The sequence below is a fragment of the Cherax quadricarinatus genome, chromosome 33, assembly GCF_038502225.1.
Source record: "Cherax quadricarinatus isolate ZL_2023a chromosome 33, ASM3850222v1, whole genome shotgun sequence".
NCBI classification, from domain to species: Eukaryota; Metazoa; Arthropoda; class Malacostraca; order Decapoda; family Parastacidae; genus Cherax; species Cherax quadricarinatus.
In genome coordinates this window covers 11,195,712-11,223,034 of record NC_091324.1, presented here as the reverse complement: position 1 = coordinate 11,223,034, position 27,323 = coordinate 11,195,712, and the positions used below count along the sequence as shown (strand labels likewise).

At 38.7% G+C, this 27,323-nt stretch overlaps 1 protein-coding gene across 1 annotated transcript in view; it reads left to right on the top strand.

The window, feature by feature from the left end:
- EMC1 (ER membrane protein complex subunit 1) overlaps positions 1-27,323 on the top strand; it is an 85,342-nt gene that overhangs the window by 22,681 nt on the left and 35,338 nt on the right. Inside the window, 6 exon segments of the mRNA XM_070090793.1 lie at positions 1,802-1,973; positions 2,113-2,265; positions 4,358-4,550; positions 10,547-10,640; positions 10,643-10,671; positions 24,424-24,619. Of these exon segments, the coding sequence (XP_069946894.1) occupies positions 1,802-1,973; positions 2,113-2,265; positions 4,358-4,550; positions 10,547-10,640; positions 10,643-10,671; positions 24,424-24,619 (837 nt within the window).

The following is a 27,323-nucleotide window of genomic DNA, read 5'->3' as shown; positions in this document are numbered from 1 at the left end:
ATGACACTGTGCTCTTGGGAGATTCTGAAGAGAAATTGCAGAGGTTGGTGGATGAATTTGGTAGGGTATGCAAAAGAAGAAAATTAAAAGTGAATACAAGAAAGAGTAAGGTTATGAGGATAACAAAAAGATTAGGTGATGAAAGATTGGATATCAGATTGGAGGGAGAGAGTATGGAGGAGGTGAATGTATTCAGATATTTGGGAGTGGATGTTTCAGTGGATGGGTCTATGAAAGATGAGGTGAATCATAGAACTGATGAGGGGAAAAGGGTGAGCGGTGCACTTAGGAGTCTGTGGAGACAAAGAACTTTGTCCTTGGAGTCAAAAAGGGGAATGTATGAGAGTATAGTTTTACCAACGCTCTTATATGGGTGTGAAGCATGGGTGAAGAATGTTGCAGCAAGGAGAAGGTTGGAGGCAGTGGAGATGTCATGTCTGAGGGCAGTGTGTGGTGTGAATATAATGTAGAGAATTCGTAGTTTGGAAGTTTGGAGGAGGTGCGGGATTACCAAAACTGTTGTCCAGAGGGCTGAGGAAGGGTTGAGGTGGTTCGGACATGTAGAGAGAATGGAGCGAAACAGAATGACTTCAAGAGTGTATCAGTCTGTAGTGGAAGGAAGGCGGGGTAGGAGTCGGCCTAGGAAAGGTTGGAGGGAGGGGGTAAAAGAGGTTTTGTGTGCGAGGGGCTTGGTCTTCCAGCGGGCATGCATGAGCATGTTTGATAGGAGTGAATGGAGACAAATGGTTTTTAATACTTGATGTGCTGTTGGAGTGTGAGCAAAGTAACATTTATGAAGGGATTCAGGGAAACCGGCAGGCCGGACATACATACATACATACATACATACATACATACATACATACATACATACATACATACATACATACATACATACACACATACATACACACATACATACACACACACACACACACACACACACACACACACACACACACACACACACACACACACACACACACACACACATACACACACACACACACACACACACACACACACACACACACACACACACACACACACACACACACACACACACACACACACACACACACACACACACACAGAGGGGAACTTTATGCAGTACCCATTTTTGTGGTGGGCATCTGGGAATGCTTCATATTCTGCAAATGTTCAGTGCTGCTGTTGTGACATTCATTGGATGCTTTGTCAGGGACCTACAAGGATAATAAATCTAGAAAAAAAATATAATTACAGATTATCCAGTAAACTGGTAACCATGGCTTCATAGTGCAGACATGTGTGATTGAATCCAGTAGTATAGGAACCATGAAAATCATACCTCTTATTTTTTGTGCTGTATGACATACTGTACTCAAGTTCAGCACTAAATGAAATATAATACAGGTGACCCCAACTTAAGACCACCTTTGTCTTACTGCCCCTTGTATTTACAACCTTTTACAATATTGCACCCATGGTAAATAGTTGTTTGACTTAAAAATTATGCAAGTGAGACTGGCTCTATTGGAACCAGTTAAGTTTTAAGCACAGAGGTTGCCTACACAATCTTCTATTTGTTAATCCTTCTGTAATTGTGTACATGGTCTGTTTGGCTAAACTCTCCTCCTTTCTTAGTGATCATATTACTTGTAGTTTCTCACTTGCCAATTCTTGATATAATCACCTTTTCTTTACAGTCATAAATTATCACTGTTTTATCGTGTCTTTAGTATGTTAGGGTGTGAGTGTATCATTTTTTTTTTTTTGTGAAGCTCCAGCATAATATTAGCATACTATATCATATTAACAGGTGATATCGCATGGCGACATGTCTTGGAAACCTCAGACTCTGGAAAAGTTGATCTGCTATCTAGCGAAGGTCCACAAGTGACTACTGTTGCGGGTAATCTTTTGCGAAGCTGGGATGCCATTTCTGCTGCACTTATTGAAGAAATACAGTTAGATCATTCCCCATCTCCTGGGTAAGTTGGGATTGCAATCATAAAAAATTATTTTATTAATTTTACCTTGACGTAGGTGTAATATATTGAAATAATTTTAATTATAATTTTGATAATCAAATAAATTTTTGTAATAAGGGACTTGCATATTTTATTCTAGTGTATTACAACGAGCAGTAAGTCTTACTGATAATGAGGTAATCTTGGCTGAGCTTGTTGCTGGATCACTTGTAGTGACAACACTTGACCGATCATCTGGAGCTGCTCTGGACCATGAAACGATTGTGGCACCTTGGTTGAATGAGAATACCAAGTAAGTCTCATTTGTTTATCTAATAATTGACATGAGAGTTAAACCAGTCTTTATAGTGGAACCTCGGTTTTCGTACGCCCCAGTTCTCATGGGATTTGGTTTTCGGCGACCTTTTCCATTAAAATTTTGTCCCAGTTTTCGTACAGTGGTCCGTACCGAACGCGTCTGCCCGCCTGCCCACGTCACTTGGCCACTCAAGTGCTGAATGACTCAGTCTGCCATTGTTTATCGTTGAGTAAGCATCACCCTGCGCATTCAGCCAAAACATTTCGTAATCATTGTTTTTTGTGCTTGTTTATTGAGTGCAACTGCTAAATAAGCCACCATGGGGTCAAAGAAAGTGGCATATGGGTGGCCAATTTCGCCAGGATGTATGCGAAATCTCTGAAATCATTGATTAAGGACGTGTTCAAAGTGGAGTGAGTTGCAAAGTTTTGTGGAGAAATATCACCCTAACAAAGCTGTTGCAAGCCGTGTCTGCAACATGTTCAATGACAATGCCTTGTCCCATTTTAGGCAAATCTTAGAGATGCCAGAAACAGACCTCTCTGAACAGATTTTTTGTGCTACAGGCTTACAGTGACACTTAAGCTAGTCCTAGTGTCAGTAAAAGACCAAGAAGAGAAGTAACCCCGGATAGGGCCTTGATACCTGAAGTCCTTATGGAAGGGGATTTCCCTTCCAAACAGTAACCTCTCCTCCCTTCTCCCTTGTCGCCGTCTTCCATACGCCAACAAGAGTCTTCATTAAAGGTAAAAGTGATATTAAATGTTCTTTTATCCCTTTCATTAGTCATTTATATGTATTTCTCATTGTTTTCTGTATGTAAAACTATAGTTTTTCTCTATAAAATGTATTTTGTTAATATTTTTGGGTGTATGGAACGGATTAATTGGATTTACATTATTTCTTATGGGAAATATTGCTTCAGTTTTCGTACAATTCAGTTTTTGTCAGACTTTCTGGAACTAATTAATCACAAAAACAGAGGTTCCACTGTATATCTATTGCCTTGTTCCTTCCCCGGAAACTCCCCACTGAGGGTATGACCACAAGAGTAAATCATCCAAACATCTACTGTATACAGTAGGGCCCCACTTACACAGCAGGTTAGGTTCCAGGCTGCTGCCATAAAGCAGAACTTATTTTCATTTTTTTCACTTATAAATGCATATAAATGCCAGATAACAAGTTTACACTAACATATATTAAGCTAAAGGTAGAAGTAGGCATTAAAAGCAATAAAAAGTAAAATATATACACAATGCAGTCATTACATGCCTTAAAATATTTTGTAGTCTTAATGTAGGGTGTGAGGTGAGTAGTATTTATTTGTAGGAAGTCAGGTGTAGGTAGCCCAGTAGGTATAGCTGTGTAGCCCATCTGGCTCCCACACCTAAATGTAATATACAATATTTAAAGTGCCCCAGTGGTATTTTTGCCATCAGCATACCTTGTTCACTGAATTTACTCATTGTTAACACCTACCCTTCGGTGCCATTATAAACAATAGAGAAGTTATGAGAAGTCATGCCGAGGATTGTAAACAAAGCCGAATGCATTAAGGGGAGTGACTGGGCCAAACATGCATTGATATACATTTTTACCACGCAGTCACTGTTTTAAACCAAAAACAATCGAAGTTTTTTCTCTCATACTGCACTGTGTGCTGCATGATTTTTTTTTATATGATGTACACTTACTGCATAGACCCATTCTCTCATATCTAGGCCCAGATTTACCACTCACAGCTTATCTGAGTGAGCTGAGCTCATGGCATCATACTACAGGACCAGCACTGGCCCTCACTGAAAGGGTTAAGCAACAACCCAACAGCTGGGAAGTATTAATGTATTTTATAGAACTAGTGATAGGTAAAGAAAGTAATGGATGGCAGCTTACAAACTTTCTCAACTTTCCTTATTTTATTGTTGAAAATAAAACTTGCATTGATAATTGTGAAAATTAGAAACATTCATCATATGTTCTGTTTACATTTTTGATAGGTACTCTTCTGTAGATAAGTTACTGGTATGTGTGGAGCTCTCTTTAGGCTTGATGTTCACTTAAATTCTACTTACATTTTTTATAGGTGCTCTTCTATAGATAAGACACTGGTATGTGTGGAGCTTTCTTTAGGCTTGGTGTTCACCTTGCCACTGACTGCTGCATCACCATCCTTCTCATCTCAGCCTTTGGCTTCTATCGGATTGGAAGATCCAGGAGCTAATTCCCAGGTGATTCTACAGAAAGTCCCTGGATCTACGAGTCATTTGGTTATTCAGGTAAGTGTATTTATTTGATATAAGAAATGGATTAGGTTTTAACCCTTTGACTGTCGAGACCCCAAATCCTGAAGAGTGTGTGTGTGTGTGTTGCAAAATATTAAAAAAAAAAATCATATGAAATGATAGAGAATCTTTTCCCGATGGTAATGACACCAAACGTACGAAATTTGGTGGAAAACTTACGGAATTACACTTATGAAGTTAGTGATCTCAGTGATATATACGCATTGGCAATTTTGCCCACTTTGAACCCTATTTTCGGCCAATTCCATTGTTCCAGTCGACCAAACTCATAGCTATTTCTTTAGAACTTCAATTGTTCTATCGATTGAGTACAAGAAACCTCCCATTTACCGATTTCAACTGTCCAATAAAGTGGTCAGAAATTGGCAATTTGGCTAATTTCCAGCAAATTAAAAAAAAGATGACAATTTCAAAATAGGGTCCAGAATAAACAATGCAGACATTCCTGGCACTAAAATAACATTTTCTCTGTTCATTAGTCAAGTCTCCAGGCCCCTTTTATATTACACTCTTGCTTTCTATTTGTAATTTTTATTCACACAAAAAATAGAAGATTTACTATTATGCAGACTACTGCATTATTGTAATAATTGTATAAATAATGTCAACCCATTTGTGGCTGTGTATTAGAATGGCTAGTTGGACACTTACTGGACTGTGACGTCATTTGTTCACTCTTGAATATCGGCAGAAATCGAACATTTCCACTACTGTCAGCTCAATTTCAAGGTCCTTTTCATCATGAAACCAATCAAAATCATTTCTATTTCTGTAAAATGTCTTCCATTCTGTCAAATGAGATAAATATAACCTCAAAGTCGGCATTTTAATCCAAAAACACTGTCAGAGTTTGTATTTTTTTAATATGCACTGCGTGCTGCAGGATTTTTTTTTTATATACTGCTCAGACTGACCACACAGACCCATTCTCTTACATGTGGGCCTACCAGCTTTCTCCCTCTTGATTTGAAGCTGCTAGAATTTTGGCTTATTAATACATCACCGACACTGGTTCGTAAGACATATATATACATCACCTACAGTCAGAGGGTAAATGGTACTGCATTAACTTCATTCAGAATACTAAATACGGAAGTATTAGCCACTGCTAAGTAAATTACAAGAAGCCTGACTTAGGACAGTCTGGAGTTTTGAGATTGATCACTGGTTCAAACCCCACCCGTGGTATGGTTTGTTTACAAGAAGCTTGTTCATATGGCTTTAGGCTTTCTGCTCTTTCAGACAAAAAGTATTTGTGACATTACATTGATTCAACTCTCATTTACATCAAATTATTGGCTTTCTCCTTTTTTGAAATTTTTTAAAGATTATTTTTCTAACTTACTGTACTGACATCTAACATCAGGGGGAAGACGATTACTGTTTTGGATGGTCTGCAGTCTTGAAAATATGTAGCGTGTATTTGAAGGTATAATAAACCCTGTATATAATGCACCAATGGTGGTGGATTCTCCAAGCGTACATTAAATCAGAATGTTTAAAAATAGGGAAAAATAACTTGCGTACTCTATACCAAATATAATAATGTGCACACAATTTACAGTTACCATATACTTAAGTGAACATTGAGAATAAAGGAATTAAAAGCAGAATTTACCCAGTGGATTTTGCCCATTATTTAAAAAGTTTGTTATATTGAGATTCATTATATCTAGGGTTTATTATGCTCTTAATGAAAAATGAAGCTACAATGAGAACTCTTTTTTCTGTCTATTAACCCTTTCAGGGTCCGTCCCGTAGATCTACGGCTTTATGGTGAGTGTCCAAACCGTAGATCTACGCCATGAGCTCAGCTCACTCTGATAAACTGTGAGTGGTACATTTGGGCCTAGATATGAGAGAATACATCTATGTGGTATGTGTGCACCACATAAAACAGATCCTGCAGCACACTGTGTATAATGAGAGAAAAAAACTGAAATCATGATTTTTTGATTAAAACAGCAACTTTGCAGTGTTTTTTCGTATGTTTTTTATAGTTGTATTTGCGATTTCTTGGTCTCATTTGATAGAATGGAAGACATATTACAGAAATAGAGATGATTTTGATTGGTTTTAGCACTGGAAATGGCTTGAAACTGAGCTCAAAGTAGCGGAAATGTTAAATTTTTGCCGATATTCAAGAGTAAACAAACGACCTCACACGTCTAATACACGTCAGCTGGTGGGTCTAATATACATTCACAAATATGGTGATGATATTTATACAATTATTACAGTATTGCATAGCAGTAAATCTTCTATTTTTTGGTGTGAATAAAAATTCATTATGTGAATAAAAAATCAAAATGGAATTTATTTGTAAAGCCTCAAAACATGACTAATGAACAGAGGAAATGTTAGTTTAGTGCCAGGAATGCCTACATTGTTTATTCTGGACCCTATTTTGAAATTGGAATATTTTGAACTTTGTGTTAAATTGGCCAAATTAACAATTTCCGATCACTTTATTTTGTAGTTGAAACAGTTGACTTGGCGATTTCTTGTGCTCAATCGATAGAATAGAAGTAATACTAGTGAAATAGCTAAGAATTTGGTTGATTGGAATAATGTAATTGGCCTAAAATGGGAGTCAAAGTCGGCAAAATCGCCGATTCGTAAATATCGCTGACACATCAAAATTCGCGAGAGCATAATTTCGTCAATTTTCCACCAAATTTCGTACTTTTTGTTTTATTACCTTCACAAAAAGATTCTCTACGATTTCATAAGAAAAAATAACAATTTTTTTTTTTTTTAAATTCTTGGACACTGGTGCGTGACTCCAGATTTGGGCCTTGGACCCTGAAAGGGTTAAGGGAAATGAATAAATAGCAACTAGAATGAGATTTTTTTTTTTTTTTTTTAACACATCGGCCATCTCCCACTGAGGTAGGGTGACCCAAAGAAGAAGAAACACTTTCACCATCATTTACTTTATCACTGTCATGTCAGAGGCATGCCAATACTACAGTTCAGATGCCCCTCCAAACTGTAAATATCCCCATCCCTCCTGGGAAATTAAAAAAAAAAAATATTCCCAATGTTTAATGATAAACTAATGCCAATATACTTTTGAGACTTACTAAAATTTCTTCATTCTTGCAGTATCATTTTTTTTTTTTTCTCAACAAGTCGGCTGTCTCCCACCGAGGCAGGGTGACCTAAAAAAGAAAAAATCCCCAGAAAGAAAATGCTTTCATCATCATTCAACACTTTCACCACACTCACACATAATCACTGTTTTTGCAGAGGTGCTCAGAATACAACAGTTTAGAAGCATATACATATAAAGATACACAACATAACCCTCCAAACTGCCAATATCCCAAACGTCTCCTTTAAAGTGCAGGCATTGTACTTCCCATTTCCAGGACTCAAGTGTTAGCATTAATTAACTGTTTCAGTATGAGTGCATTATTATTCTGCATTTTGTCAGTTTCTTTTTATAATTGAAGTCTTGTTTAATATTTAAAGAGGAAGAAACAAAAACCATTACCATGTTTATGGTTATTTAGCAGAAATGTTGACCTTGGTTGTCTTTGGCTTTGTTCACTCTGCTTTGCTAAGCTGTGGTCTGCTCTAATTTCTCCACTCCACATTTGACCTGAAGATTGTGGCTATCCTTTTTTCTGTCTGTGCCAGTATTCCCCCACAAATAAGAAGCAATTTCAAATATTATTATATTTTTTTATTAACACACTGGCCGATTCCACCAAGGCAGGGTGGCCCAAAAAGAAACTTTCACCATCATTCACTCCATCACTGTCTTGCCAGAAGGGTGCTTTACACTACAGTTTTTAAACTGCAACATTAACACCCTCCTTCAGAGTGCAGGCACTGTACTTCCCATCTCCAGGACTCAAGTCCGGCCTGCCGGTTTCCTGAATCCTTCATAAATGTTACTTTGCTCACACTCCAACAGCATGTCAAGTATTAAAAACCATTTGTCTCCATTCACTCCTATCAAACACGCCACACATACCTGCTGGAAGTCCTAGCCCTCGCACACAAAACCTCCTTTACCCCATTCCTCCAACCTTTCCTAGGCCGACCTACCCCGCCTTCCTTCCACTGCAGACTGATACACTCTTGAAGTCATTCTGTTTCGCTCCATTCTCTCTACATGTCCGAACCACCTCAACAACCCTTCCTTAGCCCTCTGGACAACAGTTTTGTAATCCCGCACCTCCTCCTAACTTCCAAACTAAGAATTCTCTGCATTATATTCACACCACACATTGCCCTCAGACATGACATCTCCACTGCCTCCAACCTTATCCTCGCTGCAACATTCACATCTCACACCCTATAAGAGCGTTGGTAAAACTATACTCTCATACATTCCCTCTTTGCCTCCAAGGACAAAGTTCTTTGTCTCCACAGACTCCTAAGTGCACCGCTCACCCTTTTCCCCTCATCAATTCTATGATTCACCTCATCTTTCATAGACCCATCCGCTGACACGCCCACTCCCAAATATCTGAATACATTCGCTCTCCATACTCCCTCCAATCTGATATCCAATCTTCATCACCTAATCTTTTGTTATCCTCATAACCTTACTCTTCCTATATTCACTTTCAATTTTCTTCTTTGCATACCCTACCAAATTCATCCACCAACCTCTGCAACTTCTCTTCAGAATCTCCTAAGAGCACAGTGTCATCAGCAAAGAGCAACTGTGACAACTCCCACTTTGTGTGTGATTCTTTATCTTTTAACTCCGCCTCTTGCCAAGGCCCTCGATTTACTTCTCTTACAACCCCATCTATAAATATATTAAACAACCATGATGACATCATACATCCTTGTCTAAGGCCTAGTTTTACTGGGAAATAATCTCTCTTTCCTACATACTCTAACTTGAGCCTCACTATCCTCGTAAAAACTCTTCACTGCTTTCAGTAACCTACCTCCTACACCATACACCTGCAGTATCTGCCACATTGCCCCTATCCACCCTGTCATATGCTTTTTCCAAATCCATAAATGCCACAAAACCTCTTTAGCCTTATCTAAATACTGCTCACTTATATGTTTCACTGTAAACACCTGGTCCACACACCCCTACCTTTCCTAAAGCCTCCTTGTTCATCTGCTATCCTATTCTCAGTCTTACTCTTAATTCTTTCAATAATAACTCTACCATACATTCTACCAGGTATACTCAACAGACTTCTCCCCTATAATTTTTGCACTCTCTTTTGTCCCCTTTGCCTTTATACAAAGGAACTATGCATGCTCTCTGCCAATCCCTAGGTACCTTACCCTCTTCCATACATTTATTAAATAATAGCCTAACACTCCAAAACTATATCCCCACCTGCTTTTAACATTTCTATCTTTATCCCATCAATCCTGGCTGCCTTACCCCTTTCATTTTACCTACTGCTTCACGAACTTCCCCACACTCACAACTGACTCTTCCTCACTCCTACAAGATGTTATTCCTCCTTGCCCTATACACAAATCACAGCTTCCCTATCTTCATCAACATTTAACAATTCCTCAAAATATTCCTCCATCTTCCCAATACCTCTAACTCTCCATTTAATAACTCTCCTCTCCTATTTTTAACTGACAAATCCATTTGTTCTCTAGGCTTCCTTAACTTGTTAATCTCACTCCAAAACTTTTTCTTATTTTCAACAAAATTTGTTGTTAAATATGACCAGTATAATATGTGAATTACCTAAAACAGTCTTGTGCTCTTGTTTTGAACACTGAAGATACTTGAGGAGAAACTTCCTGAGGCAAGCCTTCTCATAGATATGATGGCATAGGGAGTAGTGTCAGGTACACACAGATAGGGTGATGGATTTCAAAATAGAGGCTAGAAAATTATGGCATCTATGGCAGTACTCCTTTGGCTTCTATTTTCAACTGTAACTAGGGGGCCATGTGTTACATCCTTCGAAATTTATCGTTGTGAAAAAGTATATGACATTTTCTTGTTTTGTTTTCAGGTGGCAGGTATTAGGAAGCTTGTACATATACATGAAAGTGGACTGCATCTTGGGCTGGAGTTGACTGGCACAAAGGCTTCTTCCATAACAGAAGGGTGCTCTATACCATAACTCAAACAGGACGGGTGAGATAATGTCATATTTTATTCTGCTTAAATGTTAATGTCTTAACTATACATATATTACAAAAATGAAGAAAAATGAAAGCAAGCAGTTGTGATCGTTTTAACAGGATTCATTCATGTTTAATAAATTAGCTCCAGATGTATAAGAATTAGTCAAAGCTAAAATAGTATTCAGGAGAGGATTCTTTTTAATTTTAGTGCAATACATTCATGGTTAAATAACTAGTTTGTTTTATTTATGCATGAATGCTTTGCTTTGGAAAATATAATAAGAGTACATTTTCTCATATTGATTATTTCATGTCACTTCTCATTCTGCAGCATAATGTAATATGCCTTACTATGTCCAACTTGAAACATTGATTCAAGTAATGCAGTGATGTGGAGTACCAGATAATGCTGTATTGATATATTCCATCATCATTAATCAAAAGCATACTGCCCAATGTACAGCTTGAGCTAGCATATTGTGCGTGGATAGCATGATGCCTTAAACATGAGTAAATATCAAGTTTTATATGTGGTATATAATCTCATTAGTATATGGTCTTAATCTTCATTGAGGCCAACTGTTTAGTAAGATAAATACTAATGGAGGACCTCTGAAACAGTTAGCCCAATGGCTTGGCTACACACAAAAATGGGTAATTATATTCCTCAAGGGAGGTTCCTAGATGCAGTGATAGGCTCTTGATTCAATGAATTACACACACTTCTCCCCTGCCCCTCCCTCCCTCCCCTCCCCTCTGCCCCCTCCCTCCCCTGCCCCTCCCTCCCCTGCCCCCTCCTCCTCTGCCCCTCCCTCCTGCCCCTCCCTCCCCTGCCCCTCCTCCCTGCCCCCTCCCTCCCTCCCCCTCCCTCTCCTGCCCCCCCTCCCCTGCCCCCCCCTCCCTGCCCCCTCCTCCCCTGCCCCCTCCCCTCCCTCCTCCCCTGCCCCCTCCCCTCCCCTGCCCCTCCTCCCTCCCTGCCCCCTCCCTCCCCTGCCCCCTCCCTCCCCTGCCCCCTCTCCCTCCCCTGCCCCTCCCTCCCCTCCCTGCCCCCTCCCTCCCTGCCCCTCCCTCCCTGCCCCCTCCTCCCTGCCCCTCCCTCCCCTGCCCCCTCCCTCCCCTGCCCCTCCCTCCCCTGCCCCCCTCCCCTGCCCTCCTCCCCTGCCCCCTCCCTCCCTGCCCTCCCTCCCTGCCCCCTCCCTCCCTGCCCCCTCCTCCCCTGCCCCCTCCCTCCCTGCCCCCTCCTCCCTGCCCCCCTCCCTCCCCTGCCCTCCCTCCCTCCCTGCCTCCCTTCCTCCCTGCCCCTTCCTCCCTGCCCCCTTCCTCCCTGCCCCACTCCTCCCCTGCCCCCTCCTCTCTCCCCCTGCCCTCTCCCCTTTCCTTTTATTTGTGGGATAAAGGCAATCATTCATCATAAATAATAACAGTTCTTTCAATAAACCGACCACATCCCACCAAAGCAAGGTGCCCCCTCCCTAAAAAAATGAAAGTTTTTCTTTTAACTTTAATAATGTACACAGGAGAAGAGGTTACTAGCCCTTCACTCCCTGCATTTTAGTCGCTCTTACAACACGCACCACTTACTGAGGAAGAATTCTTTTCCACTTCCCATGGAGAGAATAACAACAGTTACTTGTAAACAAAAAATTCAGCTCAGTATAAGTGAATTCATGATTTAGTTACATGTAATTGAATTTCTAACATTAAGCTTGCTTACTGATCAGGCGAGGTTGTTGGGTAGATCACTTCTACCATTTGTTTTGAATCAAATGGTAGCCCACGTAAGTGATTAGAATTACAATTCCTTTTTCCCGGGTACAGTGGAACCTCTGCTTCCAAACCAAATGCTTCCAAACACGAACAAATCGGTTCACGACCAGAAAATTTCCCAATTTTTGCATCTGGTCATGAACACATAATCAGGTGCTGAATAAACACAGTCGCTCCAATTTTCACATTTTGCATAATTTTTTTAGCACTTACCAATTTTCCCACTTCCTGTAATGACGCTACAACCGTGATAAATTCAGAAATAGTAATGTTTTATCAACAGGCAGTGCTGAAATAGCTTCGCAGTGCCAGTACCTGGCCATTGAGGTGAAATTGCTAATGAAAACCATTAATTTGTAAAGTACAGTGGACCTCAGTTTTCGCTTTGCATGGTTTTTGTCGAAATTGGTTTTCACGACTTTTTCATCAAAATTTGTCCTAGTTTTCATTCATCACCTCGGTTTTCATCGAGCTGACAGTGGTCTGCCATACCGACGTTCCTCGCCCACACAAAGCATCTTATGCATACTGAGCAAGTCTGGCTTTGTTTCGTCGTAGAAGGTGGCAGCAATGGTGGTAGAGGGTGGTAGTGATGGTGGTAGTGATGGTGGTAGAGTGGTGGTAGTGATGGTGGTAGTGGTGGTAGCGTGGTGGTAATGATGGTGGTAATGATGGTGGTAGAGGGTGGTAGTGATGGTGGTAGAGGGTGGTAGTGATGGTGGTAGAGATAACCTCTCCTCCATTTAAATCGCTTTTACCTTCAGTGAAGGTAAAAGTGATTTCAATGTTCATTTATCCATTTCATTAGTGCTTTATATTTATTTCTCATTGTTTTCTGTATGTAAAACTATAGTTATTCTCTATACAAATTATTTTTTGTTAATATTTTTGGGTGTCTGGAACAGATTAATTGGATTTACATTATTTCTTATGGGAAATATTGCTTCAGTTTTCATCGAATTCGGTTTTCATCAGACTTTCTAGAACGAATTAATGACATATAAGTGAACAGTATTTAGATAAGGCTAAAGAGGTTTTTGTGGCATTTATAGATTTGGAAAAGGCGTATGACAGGGTGGATAGGGGGGCAATGTGGCAGATGTTGCAGGTGTATGGTGTAGGAGGTAGGTTACTGAAAGCAGTGAAGAGTTTTTACGAGGATAGTGAGGCTCAAGTTAGAGTATGTAGGAAAGAGGGAGATTATTTCCCAGTAAAAGTAGGCCTTAGACAAGGATGTGTGATGTCACCATGGTTGTTTAATATATTAATAGATGGGGTTGTAAGAGAAGTAAATGCGAGGGTCTTGACAAGAGGCGTGGAATTAAAAGATAAAGAATCACACATAAAGTGGGAGTTGTCACAGTTGCTCTTTGCTGATGACACTGTGCTCTTGGGAGATTCTGAAGAGAAGTTGCAGAGGTTGGTGGATGAATTTGGTAGGGTATGTAAAAGAAGAAAATTAAAAGTGAATACAGGAAAGAATAAGGTTATGAGGATAACAAAAAGATTAGGTGATGAAAGATTGGATATCAGATTGGAGGGAGAGTATGGAGGAGGTGAATGTATTCAGATATTTGGGAGTGGACGTGTCAGCGGATGGGTCTATGAAAGATGAGGTGAATCATAGAATTGATGAGGGGAAAAGGGTGAGCGGTGCACTTAGGAGTCTGTGGAGACAAAGAACTTTGTCCTTGGAGGCAAAGAGGGGAATGTATGAGAGTATAATTTTACCAACGCTCTTATGTGGGTGTGAAGCATGGGTGATGAATGTTGCAGCGAGGAGAAGGCTGGAGGCAGTGGAGATGTCATGTCTGAGGGCAATGTGTGGTGTGAATATAATGCAGAGAATTCGTAGTTTGGAAGTTAGGAGGAGGTGTGGGATTACCAAAACTGTTGTCCAGAGGGCTGAGGAAGGGTTGTTGAGGTGGTTTGGACATGTAGAGAGAATGGAGCGAAACAGAATGACTTCAAGAGTGTATCAGTCTGTAGTGGAAGGAAGGCGGGATAGGGGTCAGCCTATGAAAGGTTGGAGGGAGGGGGCAAAGGAGGTTTTGTGTGCGAGGGGCTAGTACTTCCAGCGGGCATGCGTGAGCGTGTTTGATAGGAGTGAATGGAGACAAATGGTTTTTAATACTTGACGTGCTGTTGGAGTGTGAGCAAAGTAACATTTATGAAGGGATTCAGGGAAACTGGCAGGCCAGACTTGAGTCCTGGAGATGGGAAGTACAGTGCTTGCACTCTGAAGGAGGGGTGTTAATGTTGCAGTTTAAAAACTGTAGTGTAAAGCACCCTTCTGGCAAGACAGTGATGGAGTGAATGATGGTGAAAGTTTTTCTTTTTCGGGCCATCCTGCCTTGGTGGGAATCGGCCAGTGTGTTAATAAATAAAATAATTAATGACAAAAACCGAGGGTCCACTGTAGATGTTTTATGGTGATTTGTTGATTGTAAAAGTAAGGAAAAAAAATCTTTGAATTTCTCGGTTAATATAGTTAAATTTTATGAGAAAGTATTTGACATAAAAAGGTCCTATAATTTTTATGGAATTTATCTCTTTTAACCCTTTCAGGGTCCAAGGCCCAAATCTGGAGTCACGCACCAGTGTCCAAGAATTTTCAAAAAAAAAATTTGTTATTTTTTCTTATGAAATCGTAGAGAATCTTTTTGTGAAGGTAATAAAACAAAAAGTACGAAATTTGGTGGAAAATTGACGAACTTATGCTCTCGCGAATTTTGACGTGTCAACGATATTTACGAATCGGCGATTTTGCCGACTTTGACTCCCATTTTAGGCCAATTACATTATTCCAATCAACCAAATTCTTAGCTATTTCACTAGTATTACTTCTATTCTATCGATTGAGCACAAGAAATCGCCAAGTCAACTGTTTCAACTACAAAATAAAGTGATCGGAAATTGTTAATTTGGCCAATTTAACACAAAGTTCAAAATATTCCAATTTCAAAATAGGGTCCAGAATGAACAATGTAGGCATTCCTGGCACTAAACTAACATTTCCTCTGTTCATTAGTTATGTTTTGAGGCTTTACAAATAAATTCCATTTTGATTTTTTATTCACATAATGAATTTTTATTCACACCAAAAAATAGAAGATTTACTGTTATGCAATACTGTAATAATTGTATAAATATCATCACCATATTTGTGAATGTATATTAGACCCACCAGCTGACATGTATTAGACGTGTGAGGTCGTTTGTTTACTCTTGAATATCGGCAAAAATTTAATATTTCTGCTACTTTGAGCTCAGTTTCAAGCCATTTCCAGTGCTAAAACCAATCAAAATCATCTCTATTTCTGTAATATGTCTTCCATTCTATCAAATGAGACCAAGAAATCGCAAATACAACTATAAAAAACATACGAAAAACACTGCAAAGTTGCTGTTTTAATCGAAAAATCATGATTTCATTTTTTTCTCTCATTATACACAGTGTGCTGCAGGATCTGTTTTATGTGGTGCACACATACCACATAGATGTATTCTCTCATATCTAGGCCCAAATGTACCACTCACAGTTTATTAGAGTGAGCTGAGCTCATGGCGTAGATCTACGGTTTGGACCCTGAACGTAAAGCCGTAGATCTACGGGACGGACCCTGAAAGGGTTAAATGGGGTTTACTTGTAATTAAGTTCAAGATTATAATCTGTGTGCCTTTATAGGAGGTTCCTACCTTGCTTAAGAGTTAGTCTGGGTGTTTCAACTGTGAGTGAGTCATGTAGAAAAAATAGTAAGTTTGTTCTGCGAATCAGTTGTAAATCTGTATTATGCATTCTCTTTTCCCCTTTATCAAATCTTTTGTTACAGCCGAAAAGTACAGGTCCACATCCCTTTATCCGAAGCCCTTGGGGCCAGTAGTGTTTCAAATTTCAGAATGAAGATAGGGTCTAGGGCAGCACCCCATAATGAAACATTAACATTGCAACAAAAACATATGAATACTCACACTAAGTGGGATATATAAGGACTACAAATACTGCTACAGTTTATTTATAGAGTAGTATATTGATAAATGAAATAATGGGATAATTATAAACCAGGAAAATGATTCTCAAGATGATTGACAGATAACATTTTTAGAGACTTCAAGTGTCATCTGTCTTATTAACATAGGTTTCTGTCTAAGAAATCTCTCTCTGAGTAAATTGCCATAATCTCTTGCTCACTGATAAATGCACGTTGTTCAAGGCCAACAATTAACTGATCACACATTTTCACACACATCGTCTCTGGGGACTTTTTCACCTGTGTTCACATTGCTGTCGTCATCATCATCATCATTTGCAGTAACTCTACTTTCTGCATTATTGATAACGTCAGATGCTTCCTTTTCTTTTTCTCACTGTTACCCATAGGGGTATCTGCAGCTCTTTTTGACATTTTCACAATGAAATTAGTAACAAAATAAAAAGCAAAAACAAAATATCAGTGAACAGCAGACGCACGTGTGAACGCTACAAATGCTGAGGCACAACTGACACCTGTCACTCTGGCTATCAGTGCTGGGTTACGCCACCACATGGCGGCGTTGGTGTTGTTTTGACTTGAAGAGCATATAAATCTGTAGGGAAAGGAAGGCAGGGTAGGGGTCATCCTTGAAAAGCTTGGAGGGAGGGGGTAAAGGAGGTTTTGTGGGCGAGGGGATTGGACTTCCGGGAAGCATGTGTGAGCGTGTTAGATAGAAGTGAACGGAGAAAATGGTTTATGGGACCTGACAAGCTGTTGGAGTGTGAGCAGGGTAATATTTAGTGAAGGGATTCAGGGAAACCAGTTATTTTTTTTATAACCAGACTTGAGTACTGGAAATAGGAAGTACAATGCCTGCACTTTAAAGGAGAGGTTTGGGATATTGGCAGTGTGGAGGGGTATGTTTATATATGTATCTTTATATATGCTTCTAAACTGTTGTAGTATTTGGGTGCCTCTGCAAAGACAGTGATGATGTGTGAATGAGGTGAAAGTGTTGAATGATGATGAAAATATTTTCTTTTGGGGGATTTTCTTTCTTTTTGGGTCACCCTGCTTTGGTGGGAGATGGCTGACTTGTTGAAAAAAAAAAAAAACTATTTATAATTATACATAGTTACTCTGCTCATATTTGTTAAGTGATCATTTATATTGTTTTACGTATGTAGTTTCATTTTTCTGGTGCAGTCTCGTAGTTCTCATTAGTTATTATTTTACACATCTAAATTTGTCTTATTTTCCACATTTACTTCATTCTTAGCTATTTATTATCTTGTGATCCAATTCTTTATATATGAACATGATACGGAAGGGCCCTCATGTATTTGGCACCCTCTTTTCAGTGTTCCACATTTTCATTGACTTTTAGTTGACCCACTGTTCATTATATTTGGTGCTTTTGCCACTTTTCTGCCATTTTCACACAACAGTTGCATAAGGGAAGGGTGACCAGCACCATATTTTAACTCTTTCAGGGTCGATAAGCCCTCTCCTAAACTTGTTCTAAGGGTCGAAAAATTTTCAGAAAAAAATAAATTGTTTTCTTGTGAAATGATAGAGAATCTTTATCCGATCATAATGACACCAAAAGTATGAAATTTGATGGAAAACTTACAGAATTGTGCTCTCACGAATTTAGCGGTCTTGACGATGTTTACGCATTGGCGATTTCACCCACTTTGAACCCTATTTTCAGCCAATTCCAGTGTACTAGTCGACAAAAATCACAAATATTTCACTAGAACTCCATTTTTTCTATTGAATAAGTACAAGAAACCACCCATTTACTGATTTCAACTATCCAATAAAGTGGTCAGAAATTGGCAATTTTGCCAATTTCACACAAATTTCAGTAGATGCCAATTTCCAAATAGGGTCCAGAATAAACAAGACAGACATTCCTGGCACTAAAATAACATTTTCTCTGTTCATTAGTCATGTACCCAGGCCTTTGTTACATTTCTTTTGCTTTCCACTTTGAATTTTTATTCTCACAAAAAATAGAAGATTTACTGTTATGCAGACTACTGCATTAGTGTAGAAATGGTATAAATAATATCAGCACACTTGTGAAAGAATATTAGACTCACTAGTTGACGTGTATTGGATGAGTGGCATGATTTGTTTACTTTTAAACTTATGCAAAAATCGAACGTTTCTGCTACTTTGAGCTCAATTTCAAGGTACTTTTCATTTTGAAACCAATCAAAATCATCTCAATTTGTGTAATATTTCTTCCATTCTATAAAATGAGACCAGGAAAATTAGAATACAACGTAAATAGCATACGAAAATACACTGCAAAGTCACTGTTTTAAACCAAAAACACTAATGGAGTTTTTTTTCTCATTATGTAACGTGTGCTGCAGGATTTTTTTAATACTGTGCACACTGGCCACATAGACCCATTCTTTCATATTTAGGCCTACCAGCTTTCTCTCGCTAGATTTGAAGGCGCTAGAATTTATGCGTACTAGTACGTCAACCCTGGCACATAAGACGTACTAGCACGTCGGAAACCCTGAAAGGGTTAAAGTAAGTGTTGTATGTACTGTATTTATTTTACTTTATTTTTTTTATGTCTAGCTGTATTGAGCACTTAATGTATGATAGTGTACAGGCCTTATCAGGCATTTTAGACACATTCAATAATGAAAAAGGTGCTCTTTTTTACCCACTGGTGATTTTAGCTCATTACATGGGGTTGGGAACCTTTTTCTTCTTTCAACAAATTGGCCATATCCTACCAAAGCAAGGTGGCCCAAAAAGAAAAATTAAAGTTTCTCTTTTTAACTTTAACCCCTTCAGGGTCCAAGGCCAAAATCTTTAGTGGTGCTCCAGTGTCCAAGAAATTTTGAAAAAAAAAAAAAAAAATTCTTACAGAATTAAAGAGTATACAGTGGACCCCTGCATAACGATTACCTCCGAATGCGACCAATTATGTAAGTGTATTTATGTAAGTGCGTTTGTACGTGTATGTTTGGGGGTCTGAAATGGACTAATCTACTTCACAATATTTCTTATGGGAACAAATTCGGTCAGTACTGGCACCTGAACATACTTCTGGAGTGAAAAAATATCGTTAACCGGGGGTCCACTGTATTTTTGTGAAGGTAATAAGACAAAAAAAAAAAAAAATCTGATCAGTACTTACCGAGATACAGCGGGGGGGAAGTTGACCCAAAATGACTGGGTGGCGGCAACATCAGTGACTTCTGCAAAAACCCATTTTTTTATTTTACGTTTTTTATACTTTTTTCTTTTCTTTTCTATTTTTTTTCTTTTTCTAATAACATTTGTGGCCTGTGAGACCAGTATAATGTATATTGTGTAAGTGTACACTCATGTATTCAACACAATAACTGCACTAATTTATCATTATATTGCTTACAAAGCTTGTTTACAAGTTTATTGCAAACAAAATGATGAAAATATTAGTGTGGTTATTGTGTTGAATGCAACGGTACCATATGGTACAATGGTGCCATAAGGTGCAATTGTTCCATATGGTACAATGGCAACATATGATACAATGGTACCATATGATAATGGTACCATATGGTACAATGGCACCATTTGGTACAATGGTACCATATGATACAATGGTACCATATGGTGCAATGGTACCATATAGTGTAATGGTACCATATGATGCAATGGTACCATATGGTACATTGTACCATACAGTACAATGATACCATATCATTCATTGTACCATATGGTACTGTTGTATTTAACACAAACACTAATATTTTCATTATTATTTTGTTTACAATAGTTGTTTACAACAAAAATATGCAAAACTGTTGTATATTAGTAATGTTCTATTATATATTTACAAGTGTACAGGAACCTGAGGTGTTCCTTGAGGTGGATGACAAAGCACTTTGTCTAGGAAACTGCAGAGTCAGTAGCTAGCTTGCGTCGCCACTCACTCAGTCTTGGCTGGTGTCTCATGCCACCAACACCTATTGACCATATGGTACATGGTATCATATGTTACAGGGTACCATATGGTACATGGTATCATATGTTACAGGGTACCATATGGTACATTGTACTATATTGTATAGGGTACCATGCAGTACAGGATAACATATGGTGCAGGGTACCATATGGTGCAGGGTACCATATGGTGCAGGGTACCATATGGTACAGGGTTACCATATGGCACAGGGTACCATATGGCACAGGGTACCATATGGCACAGGGTACCATATGGTACAGGGTACCATACAGTACAGGACACCATATGGTACAGATACAGGAATAACTATTGAAATAAGTCACCCTGACTTTTTTGGGTTATCCTAAGATTTTATATGTATGCTGCTATGTATGATAATCTACGTAATTGTATTTCTGTACACCTGAATAAACTTACTCAAGTGCATGTGGCATCATAAGTAAGTTTATTTAGTTATACACAAATAAAGTTACATAGAATATTATACTTAGCAGCATATGTTTGGAGAACCTAGGATAACCCAAAAAAGTCAGACAGACTTATTTCCATTAGGGTCCCTGTACCCTGTACCATATGGTATAATGTACTATATGGTACATTGTACCATATGGTACATTGTACCATATACCATTGTATGACATGGCACCATTGTACCATATGGCACCATGGTACCATATGGTTCAAAACCATAGAATTCGTCTTCATCTCCACTTCCATCAGTCTTAGAACTGTAAGTTGTGAAGAGAGTCAGAATTCGCCCGGAGAGTGAGTGGGGAGTGAGAGCTTCCTTGCCACCAGGCTCAATGAACAAAGCTACTTTGCCAGCGTTCCCACAATGCCATGTGGGCGTCCAGATTTTTTCTATGGTGTGCACACTGACCACCCAGACCCATTCTCTCAGATGTAGGCCTACCAGCCTTCTCGTGCTAAATTTGACGCCGCTAGAATTTTGGCGTAGATCTATGGTTTGGACCCTGAATGTAAAGCCGTAGATCTACGGGACGGACCCTGAAAGGGTTAATAATGTATACGGGAAAAGGGGTTACTAGCTCCTTGTTTCTAACATGTTAGTCACCTCTTATGACACACATGGCTTATGAAGAATGAATTCTGTTCCACTTCCCCATGGAGATAAAAGGAAATAAACAAGAACAAAAACTGGTAAGAAAATAGAAGATACCCCAGTGTGGTGTGTGTATATATATGCTTGTACATGCAAGTGTAATGTAATCTAAGTGTAAGCAGAAGTAGCAAGAATTACCTGAAATCTTGCATGTTTTTTTTTTTTTTTCAACAAACCGGCCGTATCCCACCGAGGCAGGGTGGCCCATAAAGAAAAACAAAAGTTTCTCTTCTTTAAATTTAGTAATTTATACAGGAGAAAGGGTTACTAGCCCCTTGCTTCCAGCATTTTAGTCGCCTCTTACAACGCGCATGGCTTACGGAGGAAGAATTCTGTTCCACTTCCCCATGGAGATAGGAAATAAACAAGAACTAGAAAGAAAATAGCAGAAAACCCAGAGGGGTATGTGTGTGTATATGTACGCTTGTACATGTATGTGTAGTGTGACCTAAGTGTAAATAGAAGTAGCAAGACATACCTGAAATCTTGCATGTTAATGAGAAAAAAAAAAGACACCAGCAATCCTACCATCACTCGCTTGGCAGGACAGTACAGTAGTACCTCCCTGGGCAGTTGCTGTCTAACAACTTACTACCTATGGTTGGGAACCTAAGATCCTTAAAAATGGGGCCCTCTTGTACTTTCTTTATGCACCCTGAAGTAAAGTTTTTATGTATTGTTGATTTTTTCAAGTTTTATTATTCTTAGCTCATTTCCTTTTGTTTCACTGAATTTAATTAAATCATACAACTTAATCCTTTCAGGGTTGGTGTTGTACTAGTACAGCTTGCACACCAGGGTTGGTGCCATACTAGTACGCATAAATTCTAGCACCTTCAAATCTAGCAAGAGAAAGCTGGTAGGCCTACATATGAAAGAATGGGTCCATGTGGTCAGTGTTTATGGTATAAAAAAAATCCTGCAGCACACAGCACATAATGAGAAAAAAAACTCCATGTTTCTGGTTTAAAACAGCGACTTTGCAGTGTATTTGCGTATACTATTTATGGTTGTATTCTAGTTTTTTTGGTCTCGTTTTATAGAATGGGAAACATATTATGGAAATTGAGATGATTTTGATTGGTTTCATAATGAAAAGTACCTTGAAATTGAGCTCAAAGTAGCAGAAATGTTAAATTTTTGCCAAAGCTCAAAGGTAAACAAATCATGTCACGCGTCCGATACATGTCAACTGGTGAGTGTAATATTCTTTCACAAGTGCCCTGATATCATTTATACCATTTCTACACCATTTCTACACTAATGTGGTAGTCTGCATAACATAAATCTTCTATTTTTTTGTGAGAATAAAAATTCAAAGTGGAAAGCAAAAGAAATGTAACAGAGGCCTGGGGACATGAGTAATGAATAGAGGAAATGTTATTTTAGTGCCAGAAATGTCTGTCTTGTTTATTTTGGACCCTATTTGGAAATTAGCATCTTCTGAAATTTGATTGAAATTGGCAAAATTACCAGCACACAGTACATAATGAGAAAAAAAAAAACTCCATTAGTGTTTTTGGTTTAAAACAGCGACTTTGCAGTGTATTTTCGTATGCTATTTATGGTTGTATTCTAGTTTTCCTGGTCTCATTTTATAGAATGGAAGACATATTACAGACATTGAGATAATTTTGATTGGTTTCACAATGAAAAGTACCTTGAAATTGAGCTCAAAGTAGCAGAAATGTTCAATTTTTACATAAGTTCAAAAGTAAACAAATCATGCCACTCATCCAATACACGTCAACTAGTGAGTCTAATATTCTTTCACAAGTGTGCTGATATTATTTATACCATTTCTACACTAATGCAGTAGTCTTCTATTTTTTGTGAGAATAAAAATTCAAAGTGGAAAACAAAAGAAATGTAACAGAGGCCTGGGGACATGAGTAATGAACAGAGATGTTATTTTAGTGCCAGAAGTGTCTGTCTTGTTTATTCTGGACCCTATTTGGAAATTGGCATCTTCTGAAATTTGATTGAAATTGGCAAAATTGCCAATTTCTGACCACGTTATTGGATAGTTGAAATTGGTAAATGGTGGTTTCTTGTACTCATTCGATAGAAAAAATGGAGTTCTAGCAAAATAGGTATGATTTTTGTTGCCTGTTACATAGGAATTGGCCGAAAATAGGGCTCAAAGTGGGCGAAATCGCCGATGCGTAAACATCGTCAAGACCACTAATTTTGTGAGAGCATAATTCCGTAAGTTTTACATCAAATTTCATACTTTTGGTGTCATTATGATCGGGAAAAGATTAGCATTTCATGAGAATCCCCCCCCCCCCTTGAAAAATTTCTGAGCCTGAGAACAAGTTCAGGAGAGGGCCTGCCGACCCTGAAAGGGTTAAGCTATTTTTTTTAAATTGCATGCTGTTAACAGCTTAGAATGTTAATTTTTGTGATAGACATGTGCAATTTTCATTGTGTTTCCAAATAATCACAAAACATTGGGACACCATCTTGTATACTCTCCACACCTGCTGTTACTGTATTAATATAGGAAAGAATCTATCTTCTGTCATCTCTGCCAAATGGGAAAGGATACTGTCAGCTTCATATGTTAACTAATTTTCTTTATCTTGTCCCTTGATCACTTCTTTCTTAATATATCTTATTTTGCAATACACTATTATTCAATGGAATATTTCCTTCACCCTCCCCCCCCCCCCTCTTCCCTACAAGAAAACCTATTGACCTTTTTAATGACATGCCACTTGTAGACATAAATGTATAAATATCCTAGCAGGTATTTATAATTATATGTTCAGTAAACAAAAGTTTAACTGAAGCTTTTAGGGTACCTCTTGACTTCTTATCTAACAATTAATGTGATTTACCCACTGTATTTTTGTTGTCTAAACTGTTATACAGTTAAGATAAACGTATATCTTTTATCATTTTTTTCAGTTGGTGACTATTGAAGCCATTGAGTTAGAATCAGGTAATGAGCTTGGGGAGCAGGGTGTGGTAGTGGAGCTTCCATTCCAATCTGGCACAATCCTTTCACTTGCTGTTTATCGTTTTGAAAGACGAGATGGAGGCATGGCTCTTCGTGCATTTGTTACCTGTTCAGATCATGCACTTCACCTTATAAGCAGTGCAGGTATGTTCAGAATTTATTTATATATTTTGGTGCATATGTTTGGGTGTATGAAGGTAGAAAGTTGACAGTGAATATAGATAAGAGTAAGATGATGAGGGTATCCAATGATTTAGTTAAAGAAAAATTGGATATCACATTGGAGAGAGGGAGTATGGAAGAAGTAAATGTTTTCAGATATTTGGGAGTTGACTTGTCAGCTGATGGATTTATGAAAGATGACATTAACCATAGAATTGATGAAGGAAAAAGGGTGAGTGATGCATTGAGGTATCTGTGGAGACAAAAAAAAACATTATCCATAGAGGCAAAGAAGGGAATGTACGAAAGTATAGTGGTACCAACACTCTTATGTGGGTGTGAAGCTGGGGTTGTAAATGCTGCGGCGAGGAGGCAGCTGGAGGCGCTGGAGATGTGTCTAAGGGCAATGTGGGGTTTAAATATTATGCAAAGAATTCAGAGCGTGGAAATTAGGAGGTGGTGTGGAGTTACTAAAATTATTAGTCAGAAGGCTGAAGAGGGGTAGTTGAGGTAGCTTCATCATTGAAAAAGAATCAAACAAAGTAAAATGACTTGGAGCAAGTATAAATATGTAGGGGAAGGAAGGCGGAGTAGGGGTCGTCCTAGAAAAGGTTGGAGGGAGGGGGTAAAGGAGGTTGTGTGGATGAGGGGCTTAGACTTCCAGTAAGCATGTTATGTAGGAGTGAATGGAGACGAATAGTTTTTGGGACTTGACGAACTGTTGGAGTGTGAGTAGGGTAACATTTTATGAATGATTCAGGGAAACCGGTTAGCTGGACTTGAGTCCTGGAATTGGTAAATACAATGTCTGCACTTTAAAGGAGGGGTTTGAAATATTAGCAGTTTGGAGGGAGTTCTAAACTGTCATATCTGAGTGCCTCTGCAAAGACAGTGATTATGTGTGAGTGATGGTGAAAGTGTTGAATGATGATGAAAATATTTTTCTTTCTTTTTTGGTCACCCTGCCTTGGTGGAAAACAACCGATGTGTTAAAAAAAAAAAAATGTTTGAGTGATTATGTATGAATGATGGTGAAAGTGTTGAGTGATGAAAGAATTTTTTAAAATTTTGGGTCGTTCTTTCTTTTTGGGTAACCCTACCTCGGTAGGAAATAGCCAACATATTAAAAAATAGTTTAACAAATTTATATATGGTATATAGTAATGTAACCACGAATGAGTGGTATTTAATCAATAACAACACTGCGACTAGCCAGGTGGTCGAACCTCTATTGTTTTAGCTCGCCTCATGGTGAGCGAAAATTCATGACGCTCTAACCCACTGAACCATACAATCCTATAAAGATCACACACCCAGCAGAGCTAGGTGTTGTTCCGTGACCCGAGGACATACGATGGTGTGGATGCTTCAGAGCTAATTTCATTCTACTCCCTGTTTGATGTACTAGCCTCCACAAGCAGAGAACATACAGAGAACAACTGTATCAACATTTGAAATGTTATAAATGTTGCAAAGGTGACATTAAAACAATAGCAAAGATGGTTGACACAAACTCAGTACCGTTATAGTATGCTCCTCACTTAGCGACAAATTCGTTTAACCCTTTCACTGTCGGTGATGTATAGGTATGGCTTACAAGCCAGTATTGGTGACATATTAATACCCCAAAATTCTAGCGGCTTCAGATCTAGCAAGAGAAAGCTAGTAGACCTATATGTGAGAGAATGGGTCTGCGTGGTCAGTGTACACAGTATAAAAAAATCTTACAGCACGCAGTGCATAATGAGAAAAAAAAACTGCGATTATGTTTTTGTATTAAAACGCCGATTTTGAGGTGTATTTTTGTATGGTATTTATGGTTATATTCTCTTTTTCTTGGTCTCATTTGATAGAATGGAAAATATATTACAGAAATGGAGATGAATTTGATTGGTTTCATGATGAAAAGTACCTTGAAATTGAGCTCAAAGTAGTGGAATTTTTTTTTTTAATTCTTCGACACTGCGAGCAAGTTTGTGAGCAGTGGTCTCGACAGTGAAAGGGTTAATAACGTGGTCTCAGGAGCAGAACTTCATCATTAAGTGAGGAGAGGCTGTATATAGTATTTTAACCATGAACGAATAGTATTTAATCAATAACAACACTGCAACTAGCCGAGGGATCAAACCTGTGTTGTTTTAGCATGGTTAGTGTCTCATGAATTTTCGCTCACCATGATGTGGGCTAAAACAACATGGGTTCGATCTCTCAGCTAGTCACAGTGTTGCTATTGATTAAATACTACTCGTTCATGGTCACAATACTATATATACTACTTGTGGAGGCTAGTGCACCAAACAGGGAGTAGAATGAAATTAGCTCTGAGGCACCCACACCATCGTATGTCTTGGGATCATGGTACAACACCTAGCTCTGCTGGGTGCATGATCTTTGAAGGATTGTATGGCCCAGTGGGTTAGAAGTCATGAATTTTCGCTCACCATGAGGCGGGCTAAAATAAAACGGGTTCAGTCCCCCTGCTGGCTGCAGTGTTGTTATTGATATATATATTTATGTATTAGTTTTTTTTTCTTTTTTTAACATGTTTACCATCTCCCACCAAGGCAGAGTGACTCGAAAGAGAAACACTTTCACTATCATTCACACTATCACTGTCTTGCCAGAGGAGCACAGATATGACGGTTTAAACATCACTACACAGCAGATATATCAAGCCCCTCCTTTA